The 11,883-nt window shown below is 42.6% G+C and overlaps 1 protein-coding gene across 1 annotated transcript in view; it reads left to right on the forward strand.

Moving 5' to 3' along the window:
- LOC115025632 (partitioning defective 3 homolog) overlaps positions 1–8,389 on the forward strand; it is a 313,173-nt gene extending 304,784 nt beyond the window's left edge. The window contains exons 26-27 of the mRNA XM_029458033.1: positions 1,682–1,791; positions 6,529–8,389. Coding sequence (XP_029313893.1) covers positions 1,682–1,791; positions 6,529–6,958 — 540 coding nt within the window. The 3' untranslated portion in view covers positions 6,959–8,389. The remainder of the gene's footprint in view (positions 1–1,681; positions 1,792–6,528) is intronic.
- Positions 8,390–11,883: the final 3,494 nt, after the last annotated feature.

The raw sequence follows: 11,883 nt of genomic DNA on the forward strand, positions 1-11,883 counted from the left end.
CTCACCACCACATTTGGCCCCAGTAAAATAATTTATCCTTTTCCCCTTACTGTTCATCTGATATTCGTTTATGTGCTCTACACTTTCTGAGCTGGTGGAATGTGTTGTTACAGCGAAACCTGAAACACATGAGTCCAATTCACTTCACCCACGTGGAATACTGTTATTTTTTAGGAATTGGACGGCATGAGAAAGGACTTGTTATTGACGCTGAGTGAAATGTAATTGCGCTGTTATTGCAGCTGTCCAAGTGAGGTGGAAAGCAGCCATTTCAAGAATACAAGATGTTTCCAAGAAGACATTTTTGCTGGCTGCCTGTCCAACACACCTTTACTCCATCAATCCATTCTGTCACGTACTATTACACCCTCTTCTACCACTCGTCCCACAAACACATGCACACAGATGTTCCACACATAAGAAAATGTCTTCCTATGTTACCAAACACTGATTCTTCTGCTGGTAGGTACCATTGTGAAAATGATTGGTAATATCTATTTAGCAGAAATGCACACGCACAAGCCGTCTTCACCTGCCTACCGCGTTACCGTCCACGCCTTATGAAAAGTGACACTTGGTCAAAGTCACGGTCGCTACACCTCATCAGCTCGACTCTGTTTAATTGGCTTGTCATGTTCTTTCATCAGCCAGCTCGTTAGCAGCGTGCTAGTGTTGAGGGAGATGATATCTCCATGTCAACCCCGCCGACGATCAGACAACAACCACACACACACGCACACTGGTACAGGTTAGTGGTGTGTAGTCACACGCAAATCTGTGAAATTAAGCAGTAACTTGTGACTCTCATTGATATTTTCTGTCTACTGTGGTGTTTACTTTGTTCAGAAATACACAGTTATATAACATGTTATATAATGTGATGAGCACTCTGATTCACACAAACAGCACAGAGAGTAGCTAGCATTTTGATTGTGAAGTACAGTAACGACACATTCATTCTAAATCCTGCAAAGGAACGCATTAACCACAAATGCATTGTAAGGGTTTTTTCAGCCATTTTGAATATTAATGAAGTGTTTTTGTATATTCGTGCACCTGTGACTTGAGTCTACCTACCCAACAATCCCAACCGCTGTTTCTGGACGTACACTTGTTAAAGATAGGAAACGGTTTATTCCAAGGATAAAATAATCTTCATTTTTGACAATATTGCCTTTTATCAGAAAAGACATTCCAGAAAAGAAAATATCCTCACATTCTCTGATTTAATATCGTCAGTCATCCTCTGCCGTATGGTTGTCTCTTTTGTAGGCCTCGTTCTGCATGAAGAATGTTAGTGCCAACGGTCCAGCATTCTAGTGAGCCAAGGATTTGTAATTGATAGAAAGATTTGGTGACGGGGGACTTTTCATCCACTGGCACAGGTGCAATTTTTTGTTATCATTATGGAATCACACCTACTACCTTCCTGATCCCTGAGCGGATCATAACACACAGGAGGCATCACACTGACAAACCACCTGCTGTGCTGAGGGAAATATATTCCATCATCTAGTGTGTGTGTGTGTGCATGTGTATGTGTGTGTGATGTGTGTTTTCTTTTACCAGAAAACAGAAATGGCAATCATTTAGGGTTGAATTATTTTTCTTTCTATATTACCGTGTGCTTATCTTGATTGGTGTCATTTTATGGATGTTACAGGTGAGCAATGGGACGGAGACACCGAGCGGACGGCATTCCATAACGGTTGATAGTCAGGTGCAGAAACAGCAGCAAGAGGACAGAGATGGTTTCCAACAAGCACAACGACAGTACAGCTCCCTGCCACGGTGAGACCTCCTCTCCCTTCTCTCTGTCTCTATCCCTCCTCCCTCTGTGACTTATCGAATTCTTCCTGCCCTTTTACAACCTCTCCCTTTTGCCTTTTTTCCCCCCCGATTTTCATCAATTCCATTCCCTTACATTCGTGGCTGTACCCTTTTTTTCTCTACACTTTCTTTAACATATGTCTTTGGTTACAAAGTCAATCACCACAAAGCGTTGAACTCATCTCCGGACATTTAAAAGATTCTTAGCAAAACTCTTTGAATGAAATCATTTAATGTGATCGCTTTGAATTATTTGACTGATGTTCGCTTTCATTAAGTCAATGTTCACCCTGAAGAAGTGGTGAAATGAGTGGATTTCTTTTTTCAGGGCAATATCGCGCCTTGCACAACTTCAGCGCTACAACGGCTGCCTTTCGTCTTCTTGATCTTCCTGTTTTGATTCTTTTGCATATATTTCAAAGACATGCCAATAAAGCTTACCATATCTTACATCTTGAGGCGTTGGGTGGGTGGGTGTGTGTGTGTGTGTGGGGGGGAGGTGCATGTGTGTATCTGGGCCTCGACCAATCCCATGAAGCTCACTGCAAGTAGCAAAGCCAACCGTTGCTGGTGGAACCTTTCTACATTTCAAGTATTACATCCTTGAAAAGAAAGTCACAAAAGACATACAGTACATTCTATACTTTGACTGACTGACACAGAAATTTAAGGTTAGTTATAAAATAAACATCATTTCCTCTCCCTGTTAAATATTTCCCCATTGAAAACAATCCAATGTTAGTTTTTTGTATTGTGAAATGTACGGTATTTTCAGTGAAGTCTGATTTATTTAAGCTTTGCTGCTTTGCCAGTTTAAACAAAGCCGGAACACTTAAATTGTGTGTGTGTGTGTGTGTGTGTGTGTGTGTGTGTGTGTGTGTGTGTGTGTGTGTGTGTGTGTGTGTGTGTGTGTGTATGTGGTCTTTTAATGTTTCTTGGCCAGAGTAACTCTGCTCTCCTGTGATTTTTATCTCTCCCTGCACAAACAGCAATCATTTCTTCTTCTTCAGCCATCCTCTTTTTGCTCTGCTCTCTCTGAACAGTCACAGCCGGGTCGATTAAAACATGTTCCTGTCCATGGCTATGGATTTGCGGTCCACATGGACGCATAATCAATGTGGTCTGTATAAGCCAGAGCGATCTGTGCATGCACTTCATAGGTGTTATCTGCTGGCATCTCATGTGATGTGACAGTTGCCTCCAGCCCTCCCCTCTCAGCGAGTTCCTTCTCTTGGGAAAGTTCATCCGGCCGGCCGAAAATCCTGGCGAGGATGGCCTTTGATATGCATTCCTCTCATAATCTCATAGCGTCTTTTTGCGAAGAGTCGCATGAGCTCAGGCTTGACGTTTGACCCCGGCTAAAGCTTCTCAGAGTTTGTGTCTCGGCACGGCTCCTCATTAAAGAGCTAAAGTCTTACATCCCCAGATTAATAACCACAATTCCCTCCAACTCCAACCACCTCTCTTTGGGAACCCCTTCATCCTGTCCTTCTCTTCCAAAACAGGAAGCTGTAGCAGTCAGCCGTTCAGTCGAAAGGGGACATTCCCCCACAAAAAATAACCCTCCTTCCCAAAGAGCTTCCAGAAGAAGACATGGTAGCTGGTTATCTGATGACGGCCAGGCTTAGCTGGCTGTCTGGGATGTGAGGATTGGAAGAGCACTAATGAAGGCTTGTTGTCGGAGCAGGATTAGCAGTGACAGGCAGTGGAGGGCGAGAGGGGCCGGGAGAGGAACGAGTGAGTTAGTAGGAAAGAGAGACTACTGATTAGCCAGGAAGAGGTGCACTCACACACATAAACATACACATGAATCCAGTTAAGATAAGGTTCTTAAATGTGGCCTGTGTGAACTGCCAGTAGCTCTTGCATTCCTCAGCCAAAACAACGTTGTTCCATGCAATAAAGAAAACATTATTCCAGGTTTGTAGACAAATTATTTGTACATTATAGCAACGATTGTTCCACTGCCCATTGCCTTCATTTGTTTTTTTTCCTTAATCATTTTGTTTGTGTGCATGTGTATGTGTGCTTTCTCCTCCTTCTCATAAACTGAGAAACTGATTCTTCCCAGCTGTTTTAAAGAAACACACAGCGGTCACAGATTTCTCTGCGAGCCAACTTCCTGGCTTTGTTTGTTATGTTCTGTCATTCTAAATTTACCCCAGTCTTTGGCATGATGTATTTTCCCATCCCCTCCCTCTGTAGATGTAACTAATCTACTTTGTGACATATTCTGGCACAGGAGTAGAGGTGATAAGAGAACTGACTCCCCTGACGCATCAATCACGATTACATTCCTGTGGAACAATGCCATTTCTGCTCTCTTCTCAACGCCACCGAAGACTTTCCCGCTAAATCTGCCTTCTTCCCTTTTCTACTTTTAAAACCTAAAGGGTCATTCTGGTAACGTAGATCGCTGCCTCGTGCAACAAGCGTCCCGGGTTTCTAAATAAGCGGCTCCTCATGAGCTGCGCTGGCTGCTCTGTAAGCCAAGCCGGGGTGTAAACGCATGGCGGCTCGCCCAGACAGCAAAACCCAGATATGAAGCATGTGGTGGGCTCTCTCTGCAGTCTGTCCCTACATCTGCCCCTCTGCCAATTACCCTCATACTTACACATGCTCTACATGCATGCACACACATACACAGAGTGGAACAAGATAATGTGTCAGTGTAGCAAATGTACAGTGCATAAATGCATGCAAAGACCTAAGACCTGGACCCTTAGCTCACAAAGGCTCAGACGTTACAGTCATGTGCTTCACTTGCTCTTAGATATTGTGGACCACAATGGTCTTCATTAGTAATGCTGGAATTGTGGGATTCTCATTAGAATTACATGGAGATGGCGGTAGAAAAAAAGATATGTTTAAGGGGAATTAACTTGCAAGAAAGAAGAAGAAAATACAGTTATTCATATTCGTACAGTTAGCTCGAAATCCTGCTGAATTTATGCTTGACCCAATGGGTAAATGGCAGCGTGCCGTAGATATCTACGACATAGGTTTTAATTGAGAGCGTTGGAGTACATTCATTTATATGCCAACTGCAACCCTTGATGTAATGTAAATGATCAGGCCTGTACTGTATTCCCCGCAGTAACTGTGTTTGCTTTGTGGTACAGAGTGATAGTGGGCTGTGCATGTACTTACAGGACTGGAGTTACATCCATGACTCTTCTAACATTTTTTGGCTTGTCTTATTACTCAATAGGAGACTACTGTAGTGTAATGATCAGAAGGTTTGCAGTGGAGACCTTGCTAGATGAGTGTTACTAAAAAGCAGAGTCTTTCTTCAACTCCCGCTGTTCCTTTACTATCAACAGTCAGGAACTTGTAGGAGGAAATAGAAACAGCCAATCACAGTTCTTGCGGTCACCAAGCGATATCTCTGTAGTAACGTGTAACGTGTAGAATGTGTAGTTACATTTTTGAGTAAGAAAAACACATCAGCTACGGCTTATCTTCGGTGGCTATGTGTTCCAGGTCCGTAGTTACGGTGTAAGCCCTTAACGTACAATTATAAATCAAGCTTTTAGAGAATTTATGTTTTTTTACTTTCGGCTCGGTCAAATCTATCATCTTTCTCTCCGTCGAGCAACATTGCAGTACGTACAAAATAACAAATCAAGGTTGAAGGTAGATTTGATTGTTATCATCTCCATTGTGAGGTTTCAGTTTTAGACAAGAAAACACAAGTGCTTTGGACAAAACAAATAGCCTGTTCTGCCTTCTGTTCCTGTCAGCCTCTCTGGAATGAGACTCAGTCTGAGAAGAAGAAATGGAGGCATTTTGGCTTAAAAGCATGCCGGGCCCCCGCCTTCCTCTGCAGGATTGTGTGCCGTGAACTCAAAAGTGCTTAAGCACACGGCGGGTCAGTGAGGTGTGAATGGGATTTCTCTTAGTATCCTCACGCAAAAGACACAGGTCTTCCATCGCACAGCGGCCTTAATGGATCCTAATAATGGAGGAGCAGACTCAACACTTTAGCCAAAGACCTGGCAGTTCCCATTGACAGCTTTCCAGGCCAATTTTCAGAAAGGGGGGCATGTGTGGCGGAAGGCATGTTTGGGCGTTATTTTGTTTTTGTATTACAGATAATACGTGTGCATCTTGGGCTGTCCTGTCAGTGTAGAGGCTGGCAGGCAGACTGAAGATGAGTAGAAGGCATATAACGCTGTGAAGCCTGCCATTACTCTGTCTGTGCTGTAAGTGCACCCGTCCGCATCTCCAAAAAGCAGTTAAATGGATGAAAGCAGCCATTTTTCTCGGGGAGGTTTTAACATTTGTGTTTGTTTACAACGTGGAACTAATAGTGCCGTTGGCATTTCAGGCTTCCCCCGTTTGTTTCCTGTCTCTTTCATGTCTCTGTCTTCAAATAACAGGATTCAGTGTAATCATGCAGCATATTATAACAGATTCCTCTTTGCTCCACTCATGTCGCCTTCAGTATTTTAACTCAACGCCGTTACCACATCCCCCTTTTAATTTCACAAAATGTCAAAATGGCCACATTCTCTGCTGAAGTGCAGTTTCTTTTGAATTCCCCTTGAATAGCACTGACCCAGGGGCCGCCACAGAAAAAAAGCAATCTTTTCAGAGCAGTTACTCTCCTCCTCTGGCCCCTTTAGATTCAGGTTATTTTTAAGGTGACTCACTCAACAGTGCGATTGACCTCTTTACCTTTCTCTGTGTGTTTAGGCAACCTCGTAAGACCCCCAGCGCGGTGTCCCAGGATTCGTGGGACAAGGTGTACATGCCAGCAGAGGGATTCCAGACATCCAAGGAGAACCCTCGCCACTCCGGCAGCCAGGGATCACGTAACGGCTACCTGGCAACATCCAGCTTCAATGCCCGCGTCCTCTTAGAGACTCAGGAGTTGCTGAGGCAGGAGCAGAGACGCAGAGAGCAGGAGGCCAACAAGGCCCAGCCACCTGCACCACAGGAAACCCCCAGCAGCATCACCTACGACCAAAACAGAGACCACACTCAGGCCCCAGGGTCCGCCCCGATGCAGGCCCTACCTCAGTCCAAGGGCCCCTACAGACAAGACGTACCTCCGTCGCCTTCTCAGCTCGCCAAGCTCAGCAGGCTCCAGGGTTCGGAGAAAGGGAGGCTGTTTTACTCCTGAGACAGTGACTGGGAACTAGAAAGTGAAACTTCTTGGAGATTAGGAATGCTTCTAAAGAGTATTAACAGGGGGAAATACAAAGAGGACAAAGAGTCTGTTTTTATGTAAAATGCTGAGAAACAAAGATTTTTATGGGACTGTTAATAGAAAATGTTGATATTTAAAAAGAAAAAAAAGATTTTTTTTTTATGATGTGAACCATTATCCTTTTAGTTGTCAAAAAGAAAGGATTTGTTATGTTTTACTGTCCGGAATCATAATCATCTTACTACTTGTATAAGTGCCTTCTAGCCCATCGATTGTTCACTTTCTGTAGTCATTAGCCCCATTGTTTTGGCTTACGATCTTCAGATTTGACCCATCCATCTGATGGATTCAGTAGAGCAGACATCACAGCTGAAGTCAATGGGTTTGGGCCATCATGACAGCAGTGCGTCCTAAATATGATAACCCCGAGCACGAGACACGGCTCAGGCATGTTTTTGTGCCACTCGGGTGCCGGCGGAAATCTTAGTCGATACCACGGTTGTGTGAATGAGACTTATTTTTGCAGGTCATGCTGACTTTGACGAGCACTACGCATTCATGTGAGTGCATAGCTTGTGTGCACCTATGCGTGTGTGTGAGTGCTGTCAGGAGTTGGCATGTAGTGACAAAGTGTGGAGGTTAAGCAGCTTGTGTGAACTGTGGAGTCAGAGCTTGGGTTTTGGGCATGACAGCTAAACCCCCTCACCCGCTTCTCAGTTCAGGGAAATGTCCCTTTTGGAAACTTACCCAGAGTCGTTATCCTCCTTCTATAACCCCCTCTCATATTCAATATGATAATCCTGGATTCTCTCTCTTCTTCTGCCGGCTGCTTTATCTCCGTTTCTTCCCTTCACATTGTCACCGTCACTATACGAAGCTCTCAGTGGAGGAAAACGGCTTTAAACCTCCTTTATTCCTACCCTGTCCCGCCCACCCAGGGAATCCAGCAGTGTAAATGGGGTCGGCTCTGGGTTATTAATTAATGTACCACATTAAAAATGAATGGGCCCCTTTGTGTGTGTGTGTGTGTGTGTGTGTGTGTGTGTGTGTGTGTGTGTGTTTGTGTGTGTTGACATGTATGTCGAGAAGGAAGAAACAGCGACCTTGCCAGCGTGGCTCTGGCCCCGTGCTCGCCTAGAATGATTTGGCTGTAACCGAAGCCCGCTGGCCTCGAGGTGTCTGAGTTGTTCCTCGCTGAATATTTCATCAGGCTGGTTACATAGGAAACCACATCGGCTCTGCAGTAGGTGGCCTCAGTGGGGGACTGCCGAGCCATCTGCCCGATACAATGGAGCTGATTTTGTTTTCTTCTCATGATTATGTCCATTGGTAGAAAACCATTTGGAAGCCTTTCTGTCGATCAATCAATAATTAATGGTGCATTTTCAGTCTGTGTGTGTGTGTGTGTGTGTGTGTGTGTGTGTGTGTGTGTGTGTGAGTGTATATATATCACCCAGTGTGTGTGGGTGTGTGAGTGTATATATATCACCCAGTGTGTGTGGCTGTGTGTGTATTTCCATCCTTGTAAGAACAAGCTTTAGTTGACAGATTGAGGGCATGTGAGGTTGTTTTTCTTGAAGGACAAAGGTGAGGATTCATTTCGGGTTACAGTTAAGATTAGGTTTGGCTTAGGTTAAGTATTGAGATTAAAATGTATTGATTTACCCTAATTATCAGATTTTGGGGTCATTTTGCCTCTCAGTACATTTACATGCCCAAAGGAAACCAGGTTACTCAGCTAACTGAAGAATCAGTAATCGGATTTTTCAATATGCTGCTTTGTGAGGAATGTGATTGAATTTGACAAATTGTTAAGTGTTTAGCGGTAGAAATCTTCTCATTTAGACTTCAAGAGGTTTACTTTGTGTCAGTTTCAGTTGGAAAGTTGTAATGATCTTTCCTGCTGTCCCAGCGATACTTTTCATGTCTGAAGTCTTTGTCATGCTAATGTATACATGTTAAACCTGGTTACACGCATACACATAGCCAAGGAAGCTGCCTTTTACAGCAGAAATCTGCTTCGGGAAATCAGCTTTCCGTAATCCCCCTCGTGGGTAGGGTTTCTGGTTTACATTATGTTTATGAAATCACCGGAAAATACAACTGTTACCTGGTTTCCTGCAGTAATTGCATGTAAACACGCTGCTTTTTGGAAATGGAGCAGGAAGTTACAAACTATGTAATGCCATATTTGAAAGATCCATGTCTTACCATATTTTAAACCTATTTTCCACTGTTAACAAGCAGTTGTTTATATAGAAAGAATGGCCGTCTATGTCCCATTAATAAACATTGAAATGAATTTGTACATCTAAAGGATTAAGATAAAGTTCATGCATGCAAGGGTTAGAGTAGGTTAAGGCTAGGATCTCTAGAATTATTACAATGGAGGGTCTATCCTCACAAGTACATGAAAACAGTAGTGTTCTTACAAATATAAGTGGATGTTAAATAGAGTAACATATTTGTTCGTCTACCAATGTTCCTGTGTGTGTGTGTGTGTGTGTGTGTGTGTGTGCGTGTGTGTGTGTGTGTGTGTGTGTGTGTAGGTGGACATGTGTTTAAGTGTCTGTGAATGCTGCCAGTAACTGGATGCTCCAATATGTCTATGAATATGTCTTGGCAGCCATATGAACCACTTGGCTGCTGAGTGGGAGAAGAGCAGAGGAGTAGGAGGGAGAGAAGATAGGAGGCCTGACCTTGCAGATGATTCAGTCAATGGAGTAATCACAACTATTCCTCCGAGTCTGCGGTACAAACAGGAGGTTACTAGCAAGGCTGCACTCACTTTATCTGTCTCTTCTTCTCTTCATTTATCTCCTTCTGTCTGTAAGTTTCAGACGTGTGTTTGTTTTTCTGGGGCAGACTAGGTGTGTGTGTATGTGTGTGTGTGTGTGTGTGTGTGTGTGTGTGTGTGTGTGTGTGTGTGTGTGTGTGTGTGTGTGTCCAACACTGATATAGAATCAGTTTTAACTGGTGTTTTTATGTGTCTCCAACATGAACTGGGTGGGGGGGGGGGGTTCAAGTGCCTACAATATCTAATGAGTTTTTTTTTCTCTCCTCATATGCAAATTTGATAATATCCCATAATGCACGTTTATTATTTCTGTTGTGTAATTAATGTGTGTGCGCCGCCTCTGACACATGGATTCTTCCCATAAAGCTATTATTTCTGTATTGTTGTGATTTTATTTTTTTTCATCCTGGGAGAAATGAGAAATATATTGTTATTGTTTCATTGTGTTTTTATGACCATCCCTCATTGTCTTTTATTATCCACAATATGGTACCATGGTGGTAAAAAAATGACTAATATGTAAGCACAGTGCAATTTTCCTTTTTACTGCAGTGTATCGTTAAGAACTGTTTCTGCCATTCTCTGTACATACAATATAAACTTTTTTTCAGTGAATAAATTGAGGCTAGATTCAAATTCTTGTAACAATAATTTCCCTTGATTGTGCTGCGTTAACAATCACAAGCAGTTGTGAGATGTAAGATGCATAATTTAAGGCAACTAATGAATATCCTATTTCTCGCTGCTACCATACAGCTGTTATGATATTACTGATTTAAGAATTCAAATTGAAACGCAGTTTTTTACATTTTTCTTTTTCTATTATAAATTATAAATGTGTCTTTCAGATTTATTTAGTTTAAATAAGAATACCTATTAAACACAAAACCTTTTAAAACATATAGTTTTTAAACATTTCCTTTCATAACTGGAGGAATGTTAAACCTCTGCAATAGCTACAGCCGTACATTGGCACAAGCTCAAAATGTGGCTCCCACATTTGCTGAAATGGCAGTGAAAAAGTACAATAAAAACACATCCTCCCTGTCTCCATCTCTTTAAACTTTATTCTTGACAGGTCAATGTAACGGCTGACCGGGATGTTTTGCCTTGAGCTGGCTGAACTTCTAATAACGTCCTATAATCACTCCTATTGTGACAAAGACGATAGTCAAGTTTATGATGTTCAACTCCAGGGGTGAGGCAAGTTTTTAGAATTTGGCCATGCATCACAGAGCTGCTAAATCTGTCTTCATCCTGAGAAAAGGGAGAGGCCTTTGAAAGAATCAGTCTAGTCTAAGTGGAAATATACCAGAAAGCGCATGCATCCGGGACAAAGACATCCCCTCATTTATAAATCACCTTTAGGGATACAAGTCAAATGAAATTGAAGAGGGAGAGGAGACCGAACTGTGGACATTTGCCCAGACTGTGAGGGGACGGAGGGAAGCTTTGACCCTGAATAATAAACTCTGGGGGAGTTTAAAAAGCAGCATCTCTGAAGTAGGTCTAGCTCTATTTGAACATCCCTGCCGAGCCACAGTCCATTTCCTTCAATATTACCTTCGATCGAGTGTCAATAGAGCAAATGTAGAGAAGCAGCAGTGTTTCAGCTTCTGCCTTGGTCACATGCAAAGAGCTTTTATACACAGAATTCTCCCTGCCATGTGGCATGAGACAAGGGTCTTATCTTTAGCCACTTTTATTTGCCTTTGCAAATGAGTCCCTTGCTATTTCGATTTGTACACATCCTTTTACTTATAGGATTTCAGTGTATGAAATATCTTGCTTTATTTCATTATATGCAGATGATATCCTTTTGTTCTTTAACAAGCGCATCAGTGCCAGTTTTGAATATGTCTCAAGCTATAAAGTTAACTTATCAAAAGATTATTATATTATAATATAGTATGATGATTGACAGTGAGATAGACCAATTGATTTCTGTGCTCGCCTCACTTAAACAGTCGACTGGAGGCTGGCATTCCACTGGGACTGATAGAGTTTAATCAAGTACGGAGAATATGGTCCTCTGCAGGTTTAGAAATACCATTTAAGATAACAGATACCATATGGTACAGGGAAACATTAGCTTTAATAG

This window comes from Cottoperca gobio, chromosome 20 (genome assembly GCF_900634415.1).
Source record: "Cottoperca gobio chromosome 20, fCotGob3.1, whole genome shotgun sequence".
Taxonomy (NCBI): Eukaryota; Metazoa; Chordata; class Actinopteri; order Perciformes; family Bovichtidae; genus Cottoperca; species Cottoperca gobio.